The sequence below is a fragment of the Nipponia nippon genome, unplaced genomic scaffold, assembly GCF_047370975.1.
Source record: "Nipponia nippon isolate SJK-2023a ecotype South Korea unplaced genomic scaffold, ASM4737097v1 scaffold_14, whole genome shotgun sequence".
Taxonomy (NCBI): Eukaryota; Metazoa; Chordata; class Aves; order Pelecaniformes; family Threskiornithidae; genus Nipponia; species Nipponia nippon.
The window spans coordinates 7,619,468-7,646,230 of record NW_028262330.1 but is presented as its reverse complement, the minus strand read 5'-3'; the positions used below and the strand labels follow the sequence as shown (position 1 = coordinate 7,646,230).

The window sequence follows — 26,763 nt, the reverse complement described above, 5'->3', positions numbered from 1 at the left end:
AGGAGGGGCGATGGCTTGCGATGGGAGCATTGGGCCAGCTGAGCATCACCAGCCACCCCTCATTTTCAATCTGGATCGTGATATCCAGGAGCAGGAGCCTTTGGACGTGGCATCCAGAGAGTATCAGGCAGTGCTACCTGCAATCGGCAGGGCTTACGCCCAAGCTCTGGAGGACATCGCAACAGACAACGTCTCGGTTGCAGATTACTCCAAAGACCCGGCCGTGACCCCCTGCTGCAACGCACAGCACGTGGCCTGCCGATGCCAAGCGCCCGGCTCTCATGCAGCCGCGCTGGACCATCGCATGGAAAGAAGAGCAACGCGGCTTTGTCTTTAAGCAAATAATTGCTCAGGCTGCTCCTTTCCGGAGTCTGGTTTCTGTGAACGGGACTGTTGTGCATGCTGGCTCCAGGCTGGAGGTTGGCCGCGGAGGAGAGGGATGGAGGCTGCGGTCCCCTTTGCTCCGTGCTGTGAAGCAGGGAGGTGAGTTAGTCGTGGGTATCCCCCTTTGCTGTAGAGCAGGATCGTCACCATGGTAGAGCAGGGCACTGCAGTGCCTGGTGCCTCTGGGCACATGGAAGATCCCACAGGCTTTTTGTGGGGATCTTTAGCTGAGAAAGAGCCAGGTCTTGGATTAAAACTGCCTTTTGTGAGAGCTGGCTTTGGGAGAGAATTCCTCTGGGAAATTTGCTTGGCTTTTCTCTAAAATGGACCATACAGGAGTGGCTGGTGGGAGCAGAAGGCAGGGGAGGATGGGGCCCACAGCCTCTGAGCAAACGTGCCTTCTGGTGCTGAGACCCTGGAGGTCCGTGGCTGCAGAGAGAAAATTCCCATCTGGCAGAAGGTGAGTGCTCTGGGAAGCGGAGCACCTGCCCCTCCAGCTGCCAAGTGAGGTTTATTAACAGGGTTACGTTAAAGACCCAGCCGTCTGTAAAAGAAAGAGGGTCCTGGGCTCTTGCTGGCCACTGCCCTCCTTGTGGACAGGATGCTGGGCTTGTCGTGCGGCTGCTTTGCACGGCCACAGCGGAGGTCAGAGATTGCGCTGAGACAAGGACCCAAGGCCCAGTGTTTGGAAAAGGCTTTTTTTGGGGAGGTGTGGGGGAGAGGTGTGCAGGGCAGAACTGGGGTAGCTGCTCCCCGTCAACACTGCGTGGAAAGATCAATGGTGGAACTGCATATTTTTTTAGGGAGGTGAGGGAGAGGTCCCTGCCCTGAGGTCTCCCAGCAGATCAGGGCTCCGGGCGGAGAAGCGGCTCCTGCCAATCCCAGTGCAACACCAGGGGGGCAGGGGGGGCGAAACAGCTCTGATGGGGCATTTCTGGGCAGATGCAAAGGCCTGGGGAGCTGCAAAGGCAAAATCGAAGGTGCAACTGAAACTTAGAAACCACTGGGATTTCTCAGCAGCTGAGTCAGGGTTTTCTGAAATAATTTTGGACTCTGATTTATGCACCCAGATCTTTCTTTGGTCAAGCCGTAAGTGGGTTTGTGTGAACTTGGCCAGGTGGGTCGGGTGGAAGCAGCTGTCCCTGCACCGGCCCCCCAAACACACTCTCCCACTCATAAAACTTAATCAAGACTGACATCTTTAGGGCCCCACAAAGAACAGCAGGAGCATGGGCAACGAGCTGCCAGGGACAGACCGTGACTTTATTCTGTCTTCGAACATAGCAAATGGCATCTTCTCTAATATCACTGCAAAAATACTTTGCCTGGGTAAAATAGTATGTATATACTGTACAAAGACATAAGTTTAATATATCTTCCTATAAGTACATTTATACACATAAACCAGCATAAATTAGAAAAGGGACAAACAGGTATATAAAATTCTGGTTACATACAAATCTGATTAAATTAGCATTTACACTGTGGTTCTAACATATAGTTTGTTAAATATAGCGATGTGCATACAGTACATTGACACCCCACCCAGACACACGTTAAAACAAGGGGCTAGTGGGGCCAGGTATTCACTTAAACGTACCGTAGGAAAAAGCAGTGGCCCACCTTGGATTTTTTTTTTCTTGTCTTGGGGACTCACAAATCTGTTCTTCGAAATTCCTGGCTTTTCCAAAGCACTTCCCAGCAGCTGTCCTAAGCACGGATGTTTGCTTCTCATCATGACCTCTTCGCTTTGCCCGGCTGACCTCCACGGCACAAGATTATCTACCAAAATCAAAACAGAATGGCCTTACTTTTCCCAGCAACAGGGTGTGTTTCAAGTTGGTTTTACGCACATGAGAGGAGAAAGGGGAGGGATGTCCTGCAGTGTTTTACTTTCCATTCAAAGGCAGATTTGTGAGTGGTTTATTTATTTACTCTCCCCCTCCCCAAATTTACAGTCCTGGGAACAGGCTGGGTGATAAGCGTGTCTTGCCTCTAGCTGTCATCGGGCTGAGCACGACCACGCTTGCGGGAGTTCGGTTACTGGGGGTGAGGTCCGTTTGCCTGGCTAAGTCCTCCTAAAAAGTTCTGCTCCTGGCATGGTGGGAGAGAAAAGGTGCATGCCGTGCATCACTGAGTCTCTCCAGGGTCTCCAGATGGAGCCCAGAGTTAAACATCTACATGTTAGACTGGATTAGGTGAGGGGAAGCCTAGCCTAAGTATCCGCAAAACCTTTGAGTGAAAGTAAAGCAGGCGCATGGAAGAACAGGCAGCAGTGAGGATCCTGAACCACTTCACATCAGCTCCTTGTGCCACAGGACGAGGCCGGAGGCCCTGCGGTAAGATGTGCACCTACTTCTGGAAGAGGCTCGGGCAGAGCTGCGGGGCTGCTGCGGCACCCAGGGCTGGGGCCTCTGCGGACACTAACCACGAGCCAAGGCACAGGTCTCCCTTTATCAGCTCCAGCCTTGCCAGACTGGACCTGCATCTCCTGGCAGTACGGATGCGATCCCCACAGCCCCAGCTGCAGGGGGGTCTGTGCCAGCTCCTCCTCCCGGGATCTGTCTCTCCATGGGCTTTGGGACCATCACTTGCCCAGTTTTGAGGCACAAGCATTGGCACTGGATTGCATGTTTCCCAAGGACCTCAGAAAATGTACTGATAAGCTGGGCTTAATTCTGCAAGCCCCAGCTGCCCAAAATGCCTGTCTGAGCTACCAGGACAGGAGCTGCCGTGAGGAAGAAGAGGCCAGTCAGGTTCTGCCAAACTTGCTCATCCCCCGTGAAACATGATTATTAGGAGAGCTCCACAGCAAGATCTATTGCCTTTCCTCTGCTCACAGCCAACTGTTAAAAAAAAACAACTTAAAATCATTAGTGTCACATATCCGCGCAACAGAACGAGTGAAACACCATCCAGCAAACAGCAAGGAGGAACTTGGGCAAATGTTGGTCCCGTGGAGCCGAAGAGGCATCTGCAGCCTGGCTGCTTGTATTAAGACCCGTGGTTTGGAGCAGCGGGGGTGTGTGCGGACCCCACGCTGGGGCACTGATTTCTCCCCCTCGCAGATGGCAGTGCTCCCAGGGTGGGGACGTCGTGCTGTCGTGGTGCACGGGCTGCTGGAGCTGCTGCTCCTGCATGTCCTTCCAGGGAGCAGGCAGGAGTGGGAGCTGCAGCCAGGAGCTGCTGACGGCTGCTGCTCACTGCCAGGGGGGAGTTTTTATTCCACCCTGCGCACCCCGTAATGAACGCTGCAGGCAGGAGCCACGGGCATGCATTGGCAGCACAGGCAGGCTGCCAAAGCAGTTTTGGAGGTAGCCAAAAATCAATGCGAGAGAGGTGGTTTTTAAGACCGTCTATCAGTGAGGGGAAGCTGTCTTTGAAGAGCTGGCTGCTGTACGCAGTCTAGCCTGACTTAATGAAATGGCTCTCCTGATAAAGCCTTCACATCAACTCTGGTCCTGAAGCTGACAAGTTGCAGTGTGTGGCCAAATGCAGGATGGAAAATGTATGCCTGGAAAAGCACCGAGCAATCTGCTGGAAGAAATCACCTTTCCTACTGAATCTCAGAAGTTTTAAGAGAGATCCCCTGGTGTGAATTCCTTGCGTCCACGCAGGCCATCTTGCTTGCTGAATCCTGTAGGATTTCTTTTGTCAAGCTTCACAGCACTACCCAAAAACTGTTCTGACCATGCCTTGGTGGGGAGAGCCACTACGGCAGCTCCTGAAAGCAGAGCTGGCTGAGCGGTGCCCTGCCCAGCCCCGAGCACACACCAACAGCTCCTGACACCACTGGAAACCTCACCGACACTGATAAACCCACAGAAAGGTGGCGGCTGCTCGGGCAGGTAACCAGCAAACAGCCGTAATCTCCGCAACCATCTGCAGCCAGAGCCGAGTTTGCTCTTCCCATCCCGCAAAGCCGCCTGACCACGCGGAGCAGAGGCAACGCAGCCTGCTCCCAGCACGTCTCAAGCACGGCACCTTCGCCTCACCCGAGGCTTTAGCCTGCTGTCCATCTCAATAACACCCGAGTCCGTTCTGCGTAAGACCAACAGTGGACCTGAAAGCACTTAATCCACCCCATCAATGCAAGCAAGAGATGGCATTGACCTTGGTTAACCTCTGCCGCAGGATCCTTCAGCAGTCCTGGCACAATCAGTAGCAACATCCACATTCACTCTTGTTGAGGCCACTTTTTATGAGCCCTCCTTGGGCTTCTCATCTCTTTTCTGATCTGTCCCTCCTTCTGTTTAATGAAGAGGCAGTTTTTTACAATTGGCAACAGATTTTATGTTAGACTGAAGCTGCTTTTCCTCGCTCTGAACAGCTGAGCCTCTGAAGTCTTGGTTGAGGTCAGGGGAAAGCAAGATGTTTCAAAATGGAGGGGAACTGCTGGGTCTGAGCGCTGCTGTTTCTCCAGAAGTATGTCCAAGTTCAAAGCCATACTCGTGGCGTGGGCTGCGGGTGAATATTCCATTTTGTCACAAGTTTTGAGGTTTTTAAATGTTTTTTTGTTGCACACTGGAAAACAAACAAAACCCTTCCCATGTTTCCGCAAAGCAGAATGCTGTCAAAACATTTTTGTTGGATAAGGTCGGGTTTTCTCTCCCTCCTTCTCCGCACAGAAGTGACCGATGCCTGAAACCCCCCTTGAACGCGTCATCGAGACCGAACATCTCAGTGCTGAGAAAACAGCGAAGTTCAGTGAAATTCAGAGCATCAAAACATCCCGACCAACCCTCCTGATGCACTCACGCAGTGGGAGCCAGCGCCGCGCTAGCTGGGAGACTAGATGTAAAACACATTACCGTCAGCAACAGAAGGGCAAAACCAAAGTCCTAGCTGCAGAGGCTTTATCTGGAAGCTCCAATTGCTAAGCCACCGTTATCAGGGAGTATTTTTGGAAAGCGCCTTACCTCCCACACCACCTCCTCCCTAACATTACACATGTAAGGTGCTCTGTCAGGTTAATTACAGCACAGGATTTTGACAGATCAAAGTTCATTTAATAAAGCACCTGCTGTCGCACAGCAGGGGTTTGGGGCTGCTTTTATACGGCACAGTCCCAGCAGGAAGGCTGATGCAGGAGCAGCGTGATTCCTGCTTGCTGGCATTTGCTTGTCCCCAAACCACATGTTCGAGAGCAGCTTCATCAGAAGGAAGCAAAGGATTTCTCTCTGGCCCTGCTGCTCCTTCCAGGTGCCTGGCCACCAGCTTCTCTGTGGCCACATGACTTTGACCAGAGGAGGGACATTTTAAATATCCATCTTGGGTAACGGAGTAGGCCAACTAGAAAATTCTTGTTCTCAGTCTGCAGCAGGTTATGTTACAGGTAACAAAAGCGAATTGGTCTAGGGTTTGTGCAACTTGAGTTGGATTTAGGCAGTGTTGTTTCAAAGGGAGTCATGAGCTAGTCGCCCTTTATCTAAATAACACCTTGAATCAGTTAATAGGAAGGTGCCTCACAGAGGTCAGCCTCAGCCTACGGAACAAAGCCTGGGATTCCGATAAAGTTTTTACTTCCTCCTTTTCAGGCAACACTCCAACAGCAGGATATGTAAAAATGGAGTAAGGGATTCGAAAGTCTGCCAAGTCTACAACTTGAAATCCATTACAATATTCTGCGGTATTAATGCATTACTATTATGAAGACACTGCTGATTACAGCCAGATCATAGCACAGTACCAACATCTGTCCATTTAGGGGTTAGATACTTAACATAATAAATGCATGTGTAATAGGAAAAGGAGCCGGAGAGACACTGCCAGGCTTAAGTTAGATTTTAAAAAGCCAGTATCTTCTTCCAATGGTAACTGAGAAAATGCCATATAAAAATCATAAACGGTTTAAAACTGTTATGCCTTTCATCTTTGTACTTGGCAAAGGAGTTTCCTTTTCAGTTAGCTTGGAAATGAAGAGACTGGTGAGGGACAGGTATGCCCCAGCTGCATTCCATAAACTAATACAACTGACTGTAAATGCAACAGGGAGCATTAAGTTTTTATTTCTAAATGATGGTATTGTTCAAATTAAAGCTATTCCTGGTAATACTAGAAATCTGTGCAAGGCACAAAGGTCAGATCTGGATCTGAACGTCATTCTGCATCTGCACTTCATTCAACTACTTTGTTCAGATCCATCTCTAATTATTAGGTTTGATCATCTTTGCCCCATCCCTAGCTGCCATTTAGTGGGGGTGTACTTTTCCTGGCACTGTCCCTATAACTTAGTTATTTTAGGCTTCACAGTGAGCTGGGACAAGGTGGGGGCAACAGTATCTCTTCTGTAAGAGGTTAATACTTTCTTCTTAGCCTGAGGGCTGAATTGCCGTTTTAGGGGTCCCGAATGCTCACAGGAGGAAACTCATTCTCGTCATCGAGACACACTGGTCCAGTTGCAAACTCATGCTCTGGGATAACCTCTCCTCGCAGGGCACCACCGTCCTCCGAATAACCTGTCCAAGTAAAAGTACAAAACATTACAGATAAATGGATGGAAGGAGGCTGGAAACAAACAGCAAAGACACTATGTTATCACCTTTTTAGCAGAGAGCTGCTTTCTCTGGCTTTTTGGCAGAGCTCTGGGGGACTGCGGAAGAGAAAGGTATCTCCGTTGACCCTACAGATTAGAGAATGGACTACGTGGCTAGCTCCTGTGGCAGAAGCTTTCCTCCTCCCGCCATGAATGTCAGCACCAATTTCAGAATAAGATCCACATCTGTATGTGGACCTTTAGACTCGGGAATATAATGAGATAGTCACCCAGTCTTCTCCTGCAACAATTTAGTGCTAGCTTTGTTAGGGTACGGTGTAACAGGTTTGGGAGAATCTGTAGCGATCTTGCCACAAAAATAGTGAGATCTGACTTCTACACCCACAGTTTCAACTCCTGGAAACCAGCCTGGCAGCAGCTGCTGTCTGACAAACTGTGAAGCTCAGATATGGTTACTGCTCTGCTGGTGAGCCCGTCTGTGGTGCAGCTCTGCACAAGGAGGAGAAGCACTGGCAAGAGGTCCGAGCACTGGGAAGGAGAGCAGAAAATGCCTGGCCTGTTTTTGGGGCAGGGGATGAACCAGGTGAGCTCCAGAGAGTCCTGCTGCCCCAGTCTGCTTTGCACAAGTGGTGTTTCTGGTTGAACCCTTGGAAGCTGGGAGACTTTCCACTTTGCCCCAGGTGGCTTTCTTGCTTCTGCCTGAGGAAGGGCAGATGCGATGCTTACCTGGCATGGTTGAAGTTGAAGGCACTGTACTTTGTCTGGCTACAGTTGCTGCATAAGATTGAGGTAATGGAGGCCGAAGGTCATTTTCTTTGTTCTCCTCCATCTTTCCTGAGCCAAGCAGACTAATTGTAGAGGAGCAAGAGAAGGGAGAAGAGTTAGTTCTGATCCCAGCCATTCCTCCCCCAGCACCGGCTAAGACAAGCACATGCATCCACGTCTCCTTGAAGCACATCACCCACCCGCATCACTGCACATAGGCACTGCCTGCAGCCCTGGCAGCGCTGCAGAGGAGGAGAGCATTGTGCTCCACAAGTAAAGCAGGATGGGAAGCAGAAGATAGGGAAAGCACTACTTCGGCTAGAGGACAATGCTGGCACGAGAATAGAAGGGAACAGATTGACCACAAAAGCTTTAGGTTACAAAGGCAAACAGTGTTTCTAATCACAGAGGGGGCTCCAAAGGGCTTCCAACAGGAGGGGACTAGATGGGAAAAGCAGCGCTGGCTAGTTTAGGACAGAGTTGAGCAGAGATATAGTATGACGTAACGTAACTCATGACCCAAGGGCCCTTTTCAGTCCTCTGATGCTAAGAGGAACCCACATACAAAGCTGGCCTGCCAGCTCCGGACGGCCGCCTTGGGATGGGAGCAGGCGGGCGTCAGCGGTGTCTGAAGGCAGCCGGAGCACGCTGGACAGCGCAGCTTTGAAGTGCCGTTGTTTTGTGGCTTTTCAGAAAACTGCTGGCATTTTCCTGGCTGTCAGCCACCTCCCGGCTTAGAGCACATGTTACATCGCACCCCACCCCAAAGGCTTCACATCTGGAGCCAAGTAGCCCAGATGGGGGGGGGGGTGGGTGGGTACGTGCTTAATCAAATTTGCATACAAAGTGAACAGTAGCAGGGAAGACTCTGCCTTGGCACTGCGTGCCTGCAGGTGTGCATCTGTGCGGGTTTTTGTTTACGGAAGCTCCCAGCGTTGCTCCACACCATCCTACCCCCAAAGTCAGCTCTCTACCACCCACTCATGCCTGGAGAAGGTGCTCTGCTCTCCTGCCACCACAGTGGTCAGCGCTTGCTGCTGGAGGCATCTCCTAAGGCACAGCCTGCCCACCTCTGCTGTCTAAGCTGAGATGTCCCACAGCTGCCTAGGGATCTGAGATGTCTCTGGTTCCTTCTGCAAGAAGCCCCATATCCCTGCCTGCTGACATGGTTCCCACCCACGTCTGTTGGATCGGGCAGCTAAAATCACACAGTCAGTTCCAACGTTCTTGATCCTACAGCTCCATTTTGTGCTTTCAGGTGAAATTCCCTTAATTTTTTAAAAGATCAGCCTCTGTATCAGATATGTCTGGAGCTATAGTTACCTGTGTTTCTTAATTAAGACACACTCCCCTCCATCTTGCGGGTCCAAGTTATAGATATAGAGATGTCCATCTGACGTAGTCACCAACAGTCGAGGCAGCTTCTGAATGCTAATGAGAAAAATATCATGAGTCCAAACACATCTGCACTCACACACAGATACAGCACGCACTCGTGCTGCGTGCTCTGCAGGCACGGGTGCAAGATAAGGGGCCACAGTGGTGCTGTTCTGCAGAGATAGTTGTGTCTGCTCACAGGCTGGCGTGGCAGAGGGGATGCAGATCTCAATACATACGTGGAGAGGGCGCAGATGTTCCTTTGTCCGGAGATGTTCAGGCGGACAGTGGCAAAGGCTCGATCCTGGTTCATCATGCCTGATACCTGAGCAGGGAGGTAGTTGGTAGCAGCCTGGAACATCTTTCCCATGTAACCACTCCAGGTCGGAGGCTCTTCTGGCCGGCTGAGGGGGTCACAAAGCAGCGTCAGTGGGGCTAGCGCAACAGATCAGGAAGAGACAAAATGATCCTAATCTCAGATAAGCGAGGACTTTCTTTGGAGCACGTGCACACACTGTGCACCAGCCTAGCTGGATACAGAGGAAGGAGGCAGGGGACAGTGGCAGGTAATAAACCCAGAGCAGGCCTGGAGAGGCAGACAGCAGGGATGCAGTGTGTGGCTTTTCCAAGGAGCGAGTCCCTCAGGACACAAAGCCAAAGAGACAGTTTGCAGCTGGTATTGCTCATGGAGAGTACGTGGTGAGGAAATGGAGGCCAGCTGTGTAAAGGCAGACACCTCTGAAGCAGAGACACCCCTGGGGCAGGCAGGTTAACCCAGGCTAACCCCGTCACCTGTCAGTGAGATGCTCCAGTTTAAAGATGTGCACAGTCTCCGTGTTGCTGGAAGCACAGAGGAACTGGGAATCCATGCTGAACACCAGAGAGCTGATGTTCACATACCTAGGGCCAAGCAAAGACAGGAGTGGTCACTTCATGGCATACCGTTCAAGGGGAACTGCTCGGTTTTGCTCACAGAGAAGAGGACGGGGAGGAAGGAGACCCATACACAGTGAGGAGCACCCTGCCTGGCTGCTGCCGAGCCCACGGGCTGACTGACTAGCATTTCCCTAATCCCTTTGCTCAGCAGAGCTGGGGGTAGCCTCAAGGTAGTGACAAACAGCCAGAGAGGTGGAAATGTCCTCGCTCACAGAGCTGTCTGTGGAGTGAATATCTGTGCTGGCCTTGCCACAGCAGCTAAAGCTTCTGGTACTGCAAAGGCCAGGGAGGACATCCAAAGCGCCGGATAGCCGGATACATGCGGCATCTCCTCCTGCGCAGGCTCAGCGGGGCCAGGGTGTCTCGGTCGCAGCAGTTTTTGTCTTTGCAGAAGTGGGTGTAGAATCACAGGCAGGTCAGGGATGGGGAAGAGGGAAAAGTTGGGAAAAGATCTACTGAAAACTTTTGACGGAGCCTGCAGAAGGACAGCAACAGCTCATCCCCACCATCGAGACCTGGGCTCTGCGCAAATGACTTAGTAGCTTCAAAACATCTTCGAGAGAGAGCAAGAGTTGAGCTAATAACTTTGGGGACTTCGTTATTTCAAGTATGAAACAAGAAAGGAGAGAGTAAATGGACAGAGTCTACCTCTGTTCTCTGCAATCGCCCTGTTCTGCGGCACACTGAATCGAATCACTAACTTGCCGGAGGCAGCTGGGCACAGCATGGCCGTCTGGCACAATGACATTTCTATTTGATACACTCACTCTTGTATTTCCTTCTGCAAAAGATGCCAAAGCCACCAGGATCTGACGTTGCTCTGTCCCTGTGTTTAAATTTCTACTCCGGGAGCCCTCTGTGTACTTGTCACTGACAGAAGAATGAACTGACCTTTTCATCCCTCGCCGGAATTCATAGAGCTTTTGCCCACCAGGAATGGAAAATACACGAATGACTGTGCCCTGCAAAAAATGCAAATGGAAAGATCAAGCAGGAGCAGGGCAAAGAGCATGAGCGCTTTCTCTGACACACCCAGGAAACTCGGGATGTGCAAAGGCCTCTCCTGTCTGCCAGCCAGGGTCAATCTGAACCTGACACACTGGCCTCTTACAAGTCCGAGTCCTTTCAGTGCCCCTCCTCTGTTGGCTGTGTTTAAGAACTGGCAGCTCAGAGGTCCTGCTCTCCATGCTCCAGGCAGCCGAGCTGGCTGGGACGCCCCTGCCAGCCGTGGGCAGAGAGCACAGGCAGCAGCGGGGGTGCTCGCAGCGGCGCTCACTCACTTTTTCAGAAGCACTTGCCAGCTTTGAGCCAGTGGAGTTGAAGGTGAGAGCAGCCAGAGGCCCGTCATGGGCAGGAATCGTGCAGGCTGTTTTCTGTAGGGCAGAAAATAATGTGAGTGCCAAGAGACACGTTGCTCCTCGGACTGCCTAAGGGCAGGGCGTTCCCTGCCCTGCGCCCTATCCAGGCCTGTCGATATGGATTCACGGGATTGTATTGCACTTATGGTATTCCTTCAACATCCTCAGCATTTCTTAGCTTTGCTCTGCCTTGAGCTCCTTCCCCACGTACTATGGCTGCTGTGATTACAGAAAGCTGATTTCAGGGGCAGAGATCCTCAGCTCCCCACCTCTCTGGGCTGCGGGATCATGACTGTGCCGTCTCTGAACCCTGGCATTTCTTTGTGCAGAGACAGAGCTGGCTTCCCTGCAATTTGCTCGGCTGTGCAGCAAATCCTGCTGCAGCGACACCACCCTGATGCCTGCAGGGAGCCCAGGCCCCCGCTAGCACCTCGCACAGCAGCAGCATGTTTTTCCCTTGTGCTCTGCTCCTCCCCTGCTGCAGATCCTTAGCTCCTGCTGCACGTACTGAGCGGCAGCCTTATGTAATCCAAAGCCCTGGCATAAACAGCAGATAATCATGACCCTGCTTCCAGCCAGGGACAGATTTCCTGAGGGGGGCTTTGGACACATCACCCTCTCTGTGATTTTGGTTCCGGCATCCCTTCCAGCCCACGGCGTGGCAAAGCAGCTGCTCCAGGTCCTGCGCTGCACCTGGAGCAGCTCCAGCCCTCCCTGAGCCACCCTGGTCACATCAATCCCACGGGATACGCTGCTGAAGCCCCTATAGGAACCCCCTATAGGAATCCCGGTGTCAGCCTGGCAGTGGCCCTCGGGCTGTGGGGTAATGGGTCACGTTTCCCTTAATATCCCATTCTGGGAGATGGATGTCCTGATCTCAAAGAGGCTGCCTGCTTCGCATGGTGTCCAAGCAAGGGGGATGGGGAACGTGTCTGCCCTGGGCAATTCCCTTGCAGTCTAGCTTGGCGGAGTGTATTTATTCATCCTTCCTAAAGGCCCTGTTGGCTTTGCTGTGGTTCTGTTTGTTTTCAGTCCCTGCCCGTATCCAAATGGGCGAGCTTCACACTTACCAAAGTATTTCCGTCGTAAAGCACGATCTCTCCGCTGGTCGCACTGCCAGGATAAGCCAAGTAGGAGTTGGCGTGGTTGATCGAGAGAGCACACAGACCTGGCAAGGCGAGAAGGACGCAGCTGAGGTTGTTTGCTGGTGGAGGACGGAAAGCAGAAACGTGGCCATGGACACCGCAGAGGGTTCAGGCTCTGTCTCGTTTTGGGGCAGTGTCCGGCACCGGGCGCACACCGGCTGCGCGCTGGCAATGCCTCGGGCGTGGGGACACTTGCTGTTATGGGACAGTACGGCTCCCTTCTCCCAGCCACCATCCTCCCCCAAACCCTGCTCAAAAGGAGCCCAGGTCCTGCTTTTGGGCACACTCTTGGCTTCATCCCCTTAATCATCTCCTTTGAGAAGGCAAGAATAGGTGCATGAAACACAGCAAGGGACATCTTGGTCTCAGGGCTAACAGGACTCCAGGCACATCTGGGCACCTCCAGATGCGTGCAGGGTGTCGGTGCCGGGTCAGAAGCTCAGATGAGCAGCGCAGTGTGGACGCAGCCCTGTATGAAGCCTGGCACGTGAGGGCTGGCACGGCACGGCCGCGGCCGCGGGGCTGGGCAGTGCTGTTTCCTTTTTCTCTGAACGGAAAAGGGAAGCAGAGAAAGACAAAGCAAATGCCACAGTTGTACAAGGAGTTTCTGACTGACAAGGAACTTGAACCTAGCTAAATTTTAACCACAGCAGGAATTCTTCCCCATAATAGCCATCTGTTTTTATGCCAGCATGAGCATAAAGGTTCCCAAACAAAGTGAGGTTCACAGTGAGCAGGAATTACAGGATGAGACAGGGATGGATGGATGTGTGTGTGGGTATGTCCACCCGCCTGTCCCCCAGGTGACCTCGGAAAAGAGCATCTCTTCCTGCCTCTCCTTTCTGCCGCTGGCTACAGACCCATCCCAGCGAACCCTGTCACACACAGAAACGGGTCTCACTGGCTTCCTGCACCATATCTGCATGCTTGCAGTCCTCCCAAATCCGGCTCAAGGCTTCAGCACGACCTGAGCTTCCTGGCCCCTGCCGGGGGTCCCACCTAGCTCCATGTGCAGAGGAAGCCGCGGGGTTAAAGGCTGCCGGGGATGCTGCCATACTCCCCAAAGAGGACGCCCGCACGCGTGCACGTATGCACATGGACACGCGCACACATGCCGCGCAACCCGTCGTGTCAGGACATGGCCCTGGCCCAGGCCCAGCAGCAGGGAAGGATCGGCTGAAGCTCTCATTTTAGGTCATTGTTTATAACTAAACAAAGAGACCGCAGCAGAGCCAGGAGCTGCAGGATCGGCCAGGGGCCCCAGGGATCCACTCCCTATCAATCAGAGGCATTTACATCATGCCAGGGACGGCGCGCACTGGGGAGAAGAGGCACAGCAGCAGCAAAGTGCAGGCAATTAAAAGGCACCCAAAGAGGGAGGGATAGGAGGAAGGCAGAGATAGCCCAGAGACTTTGCTCAGGATGAGCAAGGGTGTCTTTTCAGTATGGTCTTCCCCCAGCCCAGGCAGCACGGGGGGGATCAGCGCAGCCCTTTCTCTGAGTGGAGGACCTAGAGAACGCTCAAGCTAAACAAAGCAAGCTCTGAGCGGCTGGTGTGAGTCACCCGCTCCCTCTGCTCCGCGCCTGGCTGGGAGAGGCGGACGGGAAACCAGGCCAGGGGAAAACACAGATGCGAGTGCACTGGGCTGACCTCAGGGATGCACAAAGAACAAGGATCACAAGGGGCACGGGCAGCCTTTGAAGATGCTCCTCTGCTCTTGGCAGCCCCACAGCCCTGAGGAGGGTCAGTGCATGCAGTGGCAGGATCAGGAGGGAGGAGGCAGGCTGGTGCTGCTCAGGATGGCATGTCTGGGAATGCCACATCACAGGTGGCTTCCTCGAGCAGCATGGAAAAAAGCTACTGTGTCCAAGAAGCTGGGCCTTGCCCCCAAGCCGCAGGTTCAGGCGCATCTGGGGCTTGGGAGGAGCCACGTGAGGTGGTTTCCAAAGCTGCAGTTGTCCCCGAGATGTGCCCTCGTGGCATGCATGTCACCACGAGCACTGTGACCTCCTCGGTGCAAATCCTGCCCCTGACACGAGGCACATGAAAAACAACATGCTTGAGCACACACGAACAACAACAGGCTCTGCCACCGTGGGCCTTTTCCTCTCCTGCGTGGAGGAGGCTGGACTGGGAGCCAGGTCCTGGCCAGGAACAGCCAGAGATCTCACTGTGACCGGCCAGTGGGCATGCAGCAAATCCCGGTCCTCACCATGCTGGCGCACACTTTGGGGGAGGGTGGCACACTTGCTGTGTGCTCCTACACCCTCCCAGCACAGATCCCCACTCCGAAAAGGGTTGTCCAAAGAGCAGTGAGGCTGGACTGCCTCGGCCTCCCAGACACGCTGTCCTCGGGGTCAGGCTTGGGACCAAAGCAGATGGTCCAGGGACAAAGGGAGCCCGCGTGGCACAGCGCTTGTCACTCAGCTCATTTCAATGACAGCTGCTGCGGTAAAAGGGTTTTAAAAAATTAAGCCTGTATGAAGTCCTATGATCTGCAGCAGCCTAGTCCCATCCCAGCGAGTGCTGATTGCTGTTGCTCTTAAACCATGACCTGATCATTCAGCCCCACTGCAGAACAGCTTCAGGCCTGGGTATCCCTGCCCTGCCCGCCGCTGCTGGGCTTTCTCGGAAGGGTTTTAAACTTTAATTATATTTGCAGTATTTAGTATGTTTAATCCACATGGAGAGGCCATCTGTTGAGACCTGAAGTAGGTCAGGGGAGCCGCCAGAGGAGCATCCCTTGAAAGCCCAGAAGCCAGGCATGAGCACATCAGCAACTTCCCGATCAACCACCCGTGAAACGATGCTGCAGCCTGCAACCGACCGGGATATCGCAGCAACGCATGGCAGCGCTGCCGCAGGCACTCGGCCAACTTTCCCTATCCGCAGCTAAAAATAGCTCCTCTCCCATGAGCAGAAAAGCTGGATTCACCCTACACCACACAGAGAGGATCTGTTCTGCAGCCACCTGCCCTGCCGCTTGGGTTTGCAGCATATATGGAATAATATCAGGTGGCAGCCCAGGCTCTTGGGAACTCCCTTGCAGGGAATTAGTGCTGTGCCTGGCTGTGTTTTCTGCCGCAGGCGATCGTCACAGCGCTAATCACTTTGGGAGCTGACCCCAAGCCTGTAAGTAATCACAGGAGCTCTCTACCTTAGCAGAGCAGTGCATGTCCATGGCCGAGAGAAAACCTGGGTTAACCACAAGTCTGCAGGGAGTGCCAAGCTCTGCAGCACGGCGTGACGCTGCAGAGCTGACTCACGCTGGCAGCACAGGCAAGCGGGGCTCCTTTGTCCCGAGAGCAAAAACGCCACGGGACTCTCTGACGCAGGGCACAGTGAAGGAAGGGCAGGGAGCCCCGGAGGGAGAGTTTCAAGTCATCCTATATGTGGAGGGAAGCTTGTGGTCCTGGCCTGCCTTACAGCTTTCCGCTTGTGAAAGAGAATAAAGGCACAGTGCGGGAAGCTGTGAGCTGCACGGACATCCCACGCAAGGACAGGAAGGGACCGAACCTGGGAGGCGAAGTCAAACCACGCTGACCATTTCTGCTCTCTTTTGATGCGTTTGCTCAGGACAGAGCCGGGTTTTGCTCAGGACAAAGCAGGGTTTCTGCTCTCCCAAGCCCGACTGGCCGCCTCCGTGCATTTCTGGCTCCCCAAGGCTGAATTAGGATACACAAACCCCAGGCTGGTTCAAATTCTAACATGAGTGTTGTGGCTCTACAAAGCTCCTGCAGAGCTGATCTCTCCCTTTCACACAGTTTTTCTGCGCTTACCTGTTGTATTTGGAGGCGTATCCAGAATAGTCTTCAAAAGCTTCATGTCCTTAATGTTATGGATGTAAATTGACTCCTCCAGGCAAACAACCAGCCTCTGCAAGGACACAAAGGACATGCACAGAACCTCACCAGCACGGCACGGTGCCTCTGTCTGCTGCTCCCACAGTTCGCACACCCAAATCTTCACTGTTAGAAAAATTCAACAGGAATTTCTCATGCACTGAAATGTAACAGAAACATGATCTCTTCTGCTTCTCCATTCCTTCTCATTGGACAACCTTTGATTTTGTATGACTTTGCTTTTGAGAGCTGCCTGCATCTGATCTTGCTTTAGAAAGCAGCTAAAACATCATGACTTCTTCTCTGCAACTGTAAGAGCTGATCTTTCTCATCCCCAGGCCCCAGGAACAGGAAGACACATCAGGGTTATACCCCAGCCCTGGGGCCTTGATTGCCCTCCTTTCCTACCCCAACTTTTCTTTGCAGTTCTTTTCATAGCAAATTAGTTTTTGATCATAAGACCAGGCAGCAGAGAGGCTACCAACCCTGCTTGTCAGTATGCCTACAGATGGGACTGAGTGCCCCTTGCCCTGACTTTTTCCTGATTTGGGAGTGAACGTTTAGGTGACGGGCCTCCTGCCACTGCTAAACCTAATGCATCTGTTCAGCGAATTAATGCTTCTTTTCCTATTCAGCATCAGCAGGCAAGACTGCTTTATGTGCCCTGCAGAAATGCATAAAAACTAGGCTGGGAAACATTTGTTCAGGGACAGTCACATTTACACCATCTTGGCAGATGGGTAGGGTATTTCCGAGTTAATCTGCTTGTACCTCTTCTGCTGCACTCGTCAGGAACACCCACCCAGCCAGCCAGGAGGCAGCCGCTAAGAGGAGAGCTGCCAAGCGATAGGGAGGAAAGGCAGAAAGGAAAAAGGAAGCCTAATGCTGTAACCTTAGCACTGGGCCACCATCTCTGTGACCACTCAGCTTTGTGTCTCAGCTTGGTCCAGATCTCTATGTGCTACCATGGAGGCATTTTGCACAGAGGCTTTTTTTGGGACAAGGCTTTGGATCCGGCTGAAGGGTTGTGCTTTCTAAGTCCAGCGAGCGCACAGCTCCACCTACGTTAGTGCCAAGTGTCCAGAAGCACTGAAACCCACCCAATAAAAACGTAAGGCCAGACTCCATCCAGGCTCCTGAAGTTGGAGCACCCGAATCCATGTACAGGAAGCCTCCACCTCTTTAGAAATGAGGCCACTTATTTAGTATCTAAATGTGGAGCTTAGTCACTAACTTGAAACACCCACATTAGAAAATCTTTGCCTTGCTCCACCATTACTCTCGGATCAAACTCTTTCCCACTTCTATTCCTGCTAACCACAGCATCTGGGGCTGTGTCAGAGCCATTTTGCATTTCCAGGAAGACTTTGCCTTTTCTACAGTAACAGCCATCAACTCGCTAGCAGAGACCGTCAGAGTAATATTTATACAGCTGACTTCGGCAAAGCCACCACGTGCTTTCCCAGAACTGCAAAACGCACTGCTATTGATGTACAGGTGCAGAGAGGTTTCCAGATGACGGCAAAGCAACAGCCAGAGCTGCAGCCTTGCTGCACCGACTTCTATGCTGAGAGATGCTGGCACTGACAGGGACAAAATCCAGGAAAGTGATGGGGGTGGGAGGTGAACAGGCGAAGGAGGCCTAGACAAGCTCACCACGAGTGGGAGAGGGCTGGTTCTCTGCCTCCTGCCCTCCATGCAGCCCTGCGGCCCACGCTAACATCACAGCAGACCCTGCTGAGATGAGAAATGGGTTCTGTCCTCACTGTGCACACAGACGGAGCCTCAGAGAAGGTGCCTGGTGTTGTGATGGCTACACAGGGTTCAAGGCACTGCGTCTTGTACAAAATGTTACTGCTCACCAGTATTTTTCTTTAGTACCTCAATTTGACACGAATCAGGTTAGATAACTGAGTTGTGTGTTGGGGACTTAAATGTGCTGGGTATGGACACAGCCAGGGAAAAGAATCAAACCTCTCCAAAGACCTCAGCAGGGTTTCAGCAGTGAATGAAAACCCAGGGAGGCTGCGGGAGAGCTTGTCACCGGTCCCACAGCACAGCCTTATTCCCCACTTTGAGACAAATCACGATCTACCTTAACACACCCGATAGCCATAATGGAGCTTGGAACAAAAATTCCCAGGGATCAACAACAACCGAGGGACTTGCTTGTTTGCACAGTGAGGACTTTTTCACAGAGAGATCAAATCGAAACATGCACCATTTGTTTGAGACCTGTTCCCGTTTTATTTGCCACCATTTTCCTCTGTTAACACCTTGTATGGGATTTGGCTTTCTATGGACTTTTAACGAAGTATAGTTTTCATACAGAAGCCCAGGCAAAAGGCTCAAACGTCACAGCACACGCAGAGCCTGACTGCCACCAGTTTAAATCTTGAATGTAGACTGAAACGGTGATCTATCTGCCCAAGTATCTGTAGCATCTTCAAACCTCTCCAGGTTTGTCTGCATTATGGCTGGAGGACGACCTCAGCCCAGGATTTGAACCCAAGCTCCTAAAGCAGCCAAGGAATGCGGATGCAAAGCTGGGCCTGTGCATCATCTCCAGGTAATCTCCAGAGCAGCACACGGGGAGAAGCCTGAACTTATTTTATTCTCACACTAATCTCCTAGAGCTGCTAAGCAGAACCTCCCAGTTTATTTTTATACATATACATCTATCTGCAATTCAAAGGAAGTCCTTATTTCTCCAGCTCCATTGTAAGTGTAAGTGAAAAAAATCAATTTAGGACAGGATTTAATTGTAGTACAGGAGCTTCTGGTCAAACACAGCTTTACTGGAAACTCAACCCAGAGTTTCCTTATGGGAGAGCCTTGCTGCAGGACTCACTGTTGCTAACTGAGGAGAGGCTGATTATATACAATTACACAGACTGCTTATTTCTTCATTGTAAAATGTCCTCTGCTTCTTATGGCATATACTTTGAAAATAATTATGGAAAAAAAGAAAAGGTGACTTAAAATCCTCCAAAACGGCTCAGGGCTGCATGAGGCTATGTCAGTTCAGAGAATAACACTCTAAAAGCTGCCTTCTAAGTGGCCTGATTTTTTTCTATACCTTTAAAAATAAAACAAGGCTGCTAGCAGTACTTGAGAAGCAGCCTTTTGCCTCATCCATGGAGTTCAAGTTACTCCTGGGTTTTGTTACGAACTTTGAAGGTCTCATTTGCAACCAAGATGGCAGAGGTGGGCCTGAAGTCAGGATGTGGAATCCAAGGGAGGGAGGAAGATGAAAAGGTGGTTTTTTGGCAGAGCTGCACGCTGAATAGGCAAGAAGGCAGACAACAAAAAGTCCTTGTGTAACTGCTATGCGAACAAGGAGTTAGCTTCATTTTACTGAAGCAAACAGTTGCGGCAGATGATATCCACAGCCATCCTGCTCCTCTGTCAGGGGTCACCAAGCCCGAAGGGGAGCTGCCAGAAGAGGACAGGTCCCTACCCCTCCAGTCCCACTTCACACTCCCTGTGCAAACCTGCCAGTGGGGTTCCAGCTGGAAAGGCAACACCAGCCAAGAGCCAGAGTGGGACGACGCTGGCTCACGCCTTTCCCCAGCCTCTTACCTGACGATTCAGCCGGATGGACAGTATGTTACTGGAATAGCTATAGTTGCAGATCTCTGTCCCTTTCTTGAAGTGGTAGACATTCATTTGCTGTGGCTTGGCATGACTGACCACAACCACAAGGCTGCTGGAGAACAGACGCTCCACGATGTAAACATCTGGGATTTCATCTGGGCACAGAAGGAAAGCAAGACAAAGTCTTTAGCTTGGCAAATGGTTGGTTTGTTTGCAGCAACCAGCAAGACTCAACTCAGGAGGGATTTGGGTTGGAAGGCTCAGTGCTAAGGTGTTCAACACCTGCTTTTGTTAAAAATTTCTCATACCTGGCACAAAGCATTTACGTCAGAGCAGGAAGGGATTACGGAATCTTCCCCTGAAGGCAGAATTTAAGCCAGCCCCCTTTGACAGTGCTGTTGTGCCTCTCCTGGGCAGCGCCCTCCAGCTGAAACTAATCCTTGGGAAGGGGATATAAAAAGGAGGAGCTCAGGCAGCTTGGTTAGGGACTTTCCTGGAGGGAGTAGGCAAGCAAGGGCTTATTGAGGTAAGGGACAAGCTGTGTGCAACTCACTGTTTATTCTGTATGGTGTCTGATTTCTCCCAGCCTCCTTAGGGAAGGCTGATGTGTTTGAGCCCTCCCTGTCACTGGGGTCACAGTCTCTAGAGAGTTCTAGCATGGCTGTGGTGAACATGGTGTGGTATGTCTTGCAGAGATCATGTTTGGGATGGCTCCTGTTGCGTTGAGAAGGTACCATTACAATGGTCCTGGTGGACCTGTACCTAAATCATCAGAGACCGTGACTCTTAAGTGTCCTGAGTGGTGCTCAGTGTTCGGGCTGTCCTGCATTGGAGGTATGGGGACTGCTCATGTCTCAGCCCATCACTTTTGAGTGTGCCACCACCAGCAATCTGTTTCTCTCTGGCCCTTGGTCTGACTCTGGGGGCAATCCAAAGTCCTAAATAACTTTAAAATAAGTCTATGGCTTGCTGCTGTATAGCAGCTGAGCTACTCTGTGGGGTAAAGAGGAAAAGAGCCTGGACTTTGTTCCAGGTGATGCAGCTATGTCTGGTTGCTGAGGCTCCCTCTACAGCCAGTGGAGAGAGACCAGCATCTCCTAGCTGTGAGGCATATCTTTGGTGCATCTTGCTGGAATACTTCTGGCCATGGCCTGAACCAGACTAGAGTATATGTTCCATGAGGCCTCACTTGTTTCGGGCTGTTAAGTGCATTGCATGCTGCTCTGAGCACAGCTAATAGCTGAAAGCCTGCTGTGAATGATCTTCTTACATGGGAAACCTGTTAAAAACATCTTGCTTGTAAATACCACATAGGACTAAAAGTCTGCGAGTTATCCAGCATCTGTGCTGGGATTCTGCAGTCTTCTGTCCATGTATCTGAAACATACTAGTGGTAAACTACCTCTGAGTGCTGGTTTGCAGGACAAACTGCTGCTGTCAGACTGACAGCAGTGAAAAAGAAGCTGGACTCTAAACTTGTGGGACTCCTTCAACTTTGTTAAAGTACTGCTGACTGTTCAGAAGCTTCTCCAAGGCTGTAGCTCACTCTAAAGGCTGCTGTGCACAAGGCAATAACAAGAACTGTTCCTCTCTTGATATGGGTACAGCAGAAATGGATGCTATATGTGCAATGGCAGTGAGCAGAATCACCCCCTCAAGGCAGGCTGAAGTGCAGTAATACAGGTAAAGTCTGTTGGCCAATATTCCACCGCAGCAAAAGAGGAGACTTACTGCTTTCATGGACCTGGTCCAGTTGTTCCACAGAACTTAAGGAGAAAAGCCTGTATCCAGTTGTGGTTCCAATTGCCAGGGAGCTGCAAAGACAAGACAAAAGCTTGCTAGTTCAGATCTTGTGGCCTCCAGGTGATAGCAAGAGCCATGTAGGGGGCAATGGGTAGGTTGAGAGTGGAACTGTACCAGGAACTAAAGCGTATAAGGTAACAAACCCAAGTCCTGCTTTCCATCTGAGGCTATTGCAGCCTACAGAAGGCGGCTCACAGTATCCCTGTGAGACAGCAAACTATCGTCCATTCATATGGTCCTGTGGCTGCTGAAGGAACAAACAGGTGTATCTCTGCCTGGGAGGCTGCAGACAGGACCTTTGGGACATAAAAGGGAGCTGTTTCCTAAGCAAGGAGCTGATCCATCTACACTGACTTGCAAGGGCAGTGGAAGTTTTGCTCTCCCTGCTAATGGCAGTGGATGCAGGCACGTAGCGCAAGGCACAGTCATGCCAAGTGCTAGCTCTGCTCAGTTCCAGATATAGTAACCAGCAACATCTAGGTCTTAAATCAGCAGCCAGCCCAGAATACCAACGCACAGCGTTTGTGCTGGTGGTGGTGGCCAGCAGGTTCACGTCAGCAGCACATTACCACCCATCAAATCCCTTTGTTTAGACACAGTAAATGTAAAGCAGTGCTGCACAGGTCATGATATTTCCAGGTGTGAGACTGGTATCTGTGATTCTTATCGGGGCTGATCTTGGCTCTGGGCTGGGATTGCCAGACACTGTGTGCAGCTCTGCTTCAGGATGTTTGTTGTCCCACTTGGAAATTGTTCTTAAATGATGGGCTTTGAAGCAGGTAAACTACAGGTTAGCAAGGATGTACGGGTGAGAGGCTCCAAGGAAACCCTCTGTTGTCTTGAGGAGGTGGTGGGGCGGTACCTTGGCACAGGCTGCTCACCAAGAGCCTGCGCAGGGCTCTCAGCACGGAGCTCTGGGCAACTTTGCCACCTACAAAGTGGCCGCAGCACAGGGCCAGCCAGCCATCGGCACGGAGGGGCTGTCAGCAGACAAAGCCCTGAGAGAAAGTCACTTCTCTAGCCATCCAGAAAGGCTTCCCAAGCTGCTGCGGAGGTAAAAAAAAAAGTGATTCCTCCGAATTTGCGGCCTCCTTGGGCTCCCAGCCCCTGCGTGGGGGCACCTGAGGATGTCTGCCGAGAGCCAGCCGCCCCCGGAGAGGGCAGCAGGGCCCTGGGGGGCCGCGGGATCCCCCGGGGCCAGCCCCGTTTGGGCCGTGGGGAGAAGAGCCTCGCCCAGAGCCCCACGGGGGTCGCCCCTGTAGGGCCAGCCCCGCTCCGAGCCGTCGCGCCCCGTGGGGACCGTGGGGCCGGGCCCGCTCCGCCCGTCCGCCGCGCTGCCGTCGCCCCCCCGCCCCGCGGCGCCCGCCCCGCTTACGTGCAGTCCTGGTTGTAGGAGAAGCAGCTGAGCGCCGCGGGCCCCCCCGGAGCCTCGGCCGCGGCCTCCATGGAGCGGGCGCGGCGGCTCGGCCCGCTCCGGCCCCCCGCCGGCCCCGGCCCGCTCCGCGGCGCTGGCGGCGGCCAGGGGCGGTGCCGCCTCCCATTGGCCCGCGCTCCGCCGGAGGGCCCGCCCAACCCGCCGATAGACTCGCGGATCGACCTATCCGCGAAGGGCGGGCGGGACGGCCCCGCCTCCGGGGTTAGCGGAGCGGGCTGCTATTGGCTGGCGGCGGGGAACAGCTGTGCGTGGCCACGTGGTGATGTTGTGGTTGCATCAGACGAGCCCGGGCAGCGGTTGGGGGGGGCACATCTGGGGGCTCAGCGCTGCCTGCGGCGGCTGGGGCGGCCCCACCGCGGGGGGACGGCAGCAAGGGGCTGCTGGGGGGCCGGGCCTGGCGTCAGGGGAGCGCTGCCAGGGGTGGGCGAGGGTCTGGGGCGCGGAAGGGTCGAGCGGTGCGGGGAAAACTGGTGAGGACACCGGGAAACGGGACAGTCCTCCTCTCTGTCTCCTGGGCTAAACGGGGCTCCGAAGGGTCTAGTCTGTCCTTCTTTACAAAATCTGCACTCTAAACTTAACTGCGTTTGTGTGCAGAACAGCTTCACTCATGCGATTAATGCCGCTGCTACCTTGTGGGGTTCAAATCTAGCGGGGAAAATACAAAGAAAAACAAACCCTAGAGCCAGTCCCTAAATGACAAATGTTCTAGAAGTCAGTACAATGACATTAACAGTGCACAGAAACGCAGGGGCAGAGCCTGCAAACCCCCTAATTAGATGAGTAATCCTCATGTGAGTGCTGAAGTCATTGGTCCTAGATCACTTGATGTGCACCACAGGGCTTTTGGAAAAAGAGCCACATGCAATATCATCCAAATGAGGCAGATTTCATGTGGACACATATATCTGCCTAGATTAATCCCCCTTTGCAGCATGTGGGCCTTTGAGTGTCCATAATATTCCCCAGTTACAGAGTTTAAAACCTGCAACTGTGAAGATGATTAATTTTGGGGAGGAAGTATGAAAACACACAGCTTCAAAAGAGCATTAGCTTGGAGTGAGGCTGATGGCAGAGCATCTCTAGGACACAGCACATGAGCAACGCTGCAAAGGCAGCAGGGGAATAATTTTAAATTCATTATGTTTGCGGGGAAAACATCTTCTATTCATAGGGGCCTAGTGGGAAGCTCTAATAAAACCCAAAAATGAAACAGAAAAGCTGTTTTTGAATGTCCTGAGACTGTTCCTGTGGATCAGCATAGGTTGATTTTGAAACAGGGATGTCAAATGGAAAATAGGGTTGTGGAGCAGGAAAAAGTTTAAAAATAAAACAACAACAAAAAAAAACCCAACAAACAAAACCAGGGGGTCAGTGCTTTGTATTTCAAAAAACAGTTTCTGAGCAACTGCTACAGTTAGATGTTTGCTGCTTGGGTAATCACTGTGAGCTGCTTTTATAATGAAGCCCTGATAAAGCAGAGCCACAGAAGCATCTGAGACTTGGGCAACACAATTATTTTTGTAGCTTGAGTGATGCAACCATGTTGGTCAATCTTCCTTTCAGCTAGCTGCCTACAATGGCTATTTAATTAGCGGAGGAAACAGTTCTTGTCCTCTGCTACAGTGTGAAAACCTTCGGTGGCCTTTGGACCAGGTGTTGCTCCAGAGTACAGCCATGCCACAACGATGGCCGCGGCTGTAAGACCAGGGCCAGCATCAGGGCAAGCTGCTCCTCTGGCTGGAGTAGCTTCTGTGCGTTGGTGAAGCCCAGCCTCACAAGAGCCCTAAGAGATCTCGGGATCTGTGCTCTGGCAGATTGGGGCACTTGGGATTTGGGCATGAAATAGAAGCTGAGGTGCTGTGTGTGGAAATTGTGGGTCTTTCTGGTAAAGAAATGAGGCGTCTCTGATGTCTAAAAGAAATAGCTAAACTGTGGTTTTCGGGAACACAGCTTTGGAAGGAGGTAGTAGTTAGGGGCTGAATTCCTTCTTGGGATCTGGGTATATGTCACACCTGGAGAAAATGGTCTGGAGGAGACAGCAGAGAGTCACACCAGACACCAGGATAGCTCCTGCTCTGACGCTTGCATTTGCTGGGAAGAATATACCAGGCATTGGCTTCCCTTTCCTGACAATCCCGTGACTGCAGTAACTCTACTTTGTGTGCAGTAACCATTGACAGCAACAACCTCAACTCGGTCGTTAACTCTAAAACCAGTCCAGAGTGTGGCCATCTGATCATGGAGATTTTTCAACGCAAAAAACTTTGTATGACAGATGTTGGTTTGTGTTCTCCATCCTGGGTGTATGTATTCAAGCCTTAAAGAGAAAATGGAGGTGAAGAAGCTGGGGAACCAGCCATGGCATCCTGCGTGTTGCCATGCGACATGAGAAGGGTTAGGTACCTTTTGATAGCTTTTAGGCTTTTCCCTAGCTCAGTGTTTAAATTCCAGCCAAGCTCTTCCATCTGAGATAAAAGCCTGCTCCTACTGATATGTCTGATATTTGAATGAAATCTGCTACAGAAAAAAATGGTCTTGGCAGGGGCTAAATCTGCTAAATACCCTTCACTGGTATTCATGATAACTAGGAGCCTGGTGAGGGTCTAGTGCTTCCAGGGGAAAAACAGGCAGGAGGGATCAGGCAAAAGGTGAATTTCTAATAAGGAGAGCAAGCATTTATTACAACAAGGAAACCGTCTTTTGCATGTGAAAAGAGTGGGGAGAGGTGGCACATACACGTTCACTTTGCTCTTATCTGTTGCCCTTACCAAGTGGTATCATGATCATGGAGGCAGAGGAGGATGAAGGGGCTGCAGCCCAACCTTTAGGGGCTTTGATAGCATGAATCGTCAAGCACTGAACTGCCAGTCCCGGCTGCTCTAGGATCTGCAGACAATAAATGCTGCCATCTGGTGCCCCGAGTCCAGCCGCACACATCGTTCATGCCAGTCCGGCATCGGTACGCAGCAACGTTTCTACATGGTACTTGTTAAATGGAGAGAGTAGTCTTTGCTTACTCTTTGGATTATCCAATGGATTACCTGCCCCTCCACTAGCTTTCAGTACTGTTGTAGGAAAAACCACTGGCTTCAGAGTGAGTCGAGTAGTCCTACTAATAGAATGCTATAGAAAGGGATGTGGAATTTATACCTTGCATTCTTCTCTTGCTTTGATGAGTTACTTCTTATTTATGTCAGGACATATCAGTTTGGGTTTTGTTTTTTTTTTTTTTCTCTTATACAGTGGAAAATTGAGAAGAAAGTGGAATGCTGGACTGTGTATGTCAGAGGCCAATCTGAGTTTGGAAGAACCCTGATCACAAGATCTAGACACCAGAGAAGTCATCAGTTCAAAACCTTTTTTTTTTTTTTTTTGATATCATGATTCCTGTATCAAATATAAAAATGTGGGAAAGAAAAAACAACGGACAGAACAAATTTGTGACAGTCACCAGCAGACTGGCTCGTCTTGCTAAATTGACTGGCCAGATGCTGACCTAGTGTGGGCAGGGGAAGGGGTACGCAGTGGAAGCGTGTGTGCTATGTGCATGCAAGAAGTTTCATTGAGCTCTGTTTAGGTACAGAAATCAGGAAAGGTGCATTGAGACCTCGAGAGCCATCTGCT

At 51.7% G+C, this 26,763-nt stretch overlaps 2 protein-coding genes across 20 annotated transcripts in view; one reads left to right on the top strand and one right to left on the bottom strand.

The window, feature by feature from the left end:
- ARSG (arylsulfatase G) overlaps window positions 1-26,525 on the top strand; it is a 69,288-nt gene extending 42,763 nt beyond the window's left edge. For 12 of the 16 annotated variants that reach the window (XM_087750745.1, XM_087750744.1, XM_087750748.1 and 9 more), the window contains 4 exons: window positions 3-483; window positions 7,268-7,463; window positions 18,765-18,873; window positions 26,383-26,525. In XM_087750745.1, coding sequence (XP_087606871.1) covers window positions 3-337 — 335 coding nt within the window. In that variant the 3' untranslated portion in view covers window positions 338-483; window positions 7,268-7,463; window positions 18,765-18,873; window positions 26,383-26,525. Of the gene's footprint in view, window positions 1-2; window positions 1,872-7,267; window positions 7,464-18,764; window positions 18,874-26,382 lie in introns of those variants that run through there. The other 4 variants (XM_087750746.1, XM_087750736.1, XM_087750747.1 and 1 more) reach the window with 4 other exon arrangements.
- On the bottom strand, window positions 1,644-23,238 carry WIPI1 (WD repeat domain, phosphoinositide interacting 1). 4 transcript variants are annotated; one of them, XR_015703214.1, is made up of 14 exons: window positions 23,080-23,238; window positions 21,633-21,715; window positions 19,887-20,056; window positions 16,242-16,338; window positions 12,387-12,484; window positions 11,239-11,331; window positions 10,850-10,920; window positions 9,815-9,922; window positions 9,262-9,426; window positions 8,969-9,076; window positions 7,607-7,728; window positions 6,742-6,842; window positions 4,498-4,908; window positions 1,644-2,166 (listed from the first exon to the last, which is right to left on the bottom strand). XR_015703214.1 is itself a non-coding variant. In XM_087750757.1 (13 exons), exons 1-12 carry the CDS (start codon window positions 23,148-23,150, stop codon window positions 6,721-6,723), a joined length of 1,308 nt encoding a protein of 435 aa, XP_087606883.1. In that variant the 5' UTR covers window positions 23,151-23,238; the 3' UTR covers window positions 1,644-2,166; window positions 6,689-6,720. The 4 variants fall into 4 exon arrangements, 2 of the variants coding, with proteins under 2 accessions (XP_087606883.1, XP_087606882.1); XR_015703215.1 differs by lacking the exon at window positions 23,080-23,238 and adding an exon at window positions 22,567-22,718; XM_087750757.1 differs by lacking the exon at window positions 4,498-4,908 and having other exon boundaries at window positions 6,689-6,842.
- Window positions 26,526-26,763: the final 238 nt, after the last annotated feature.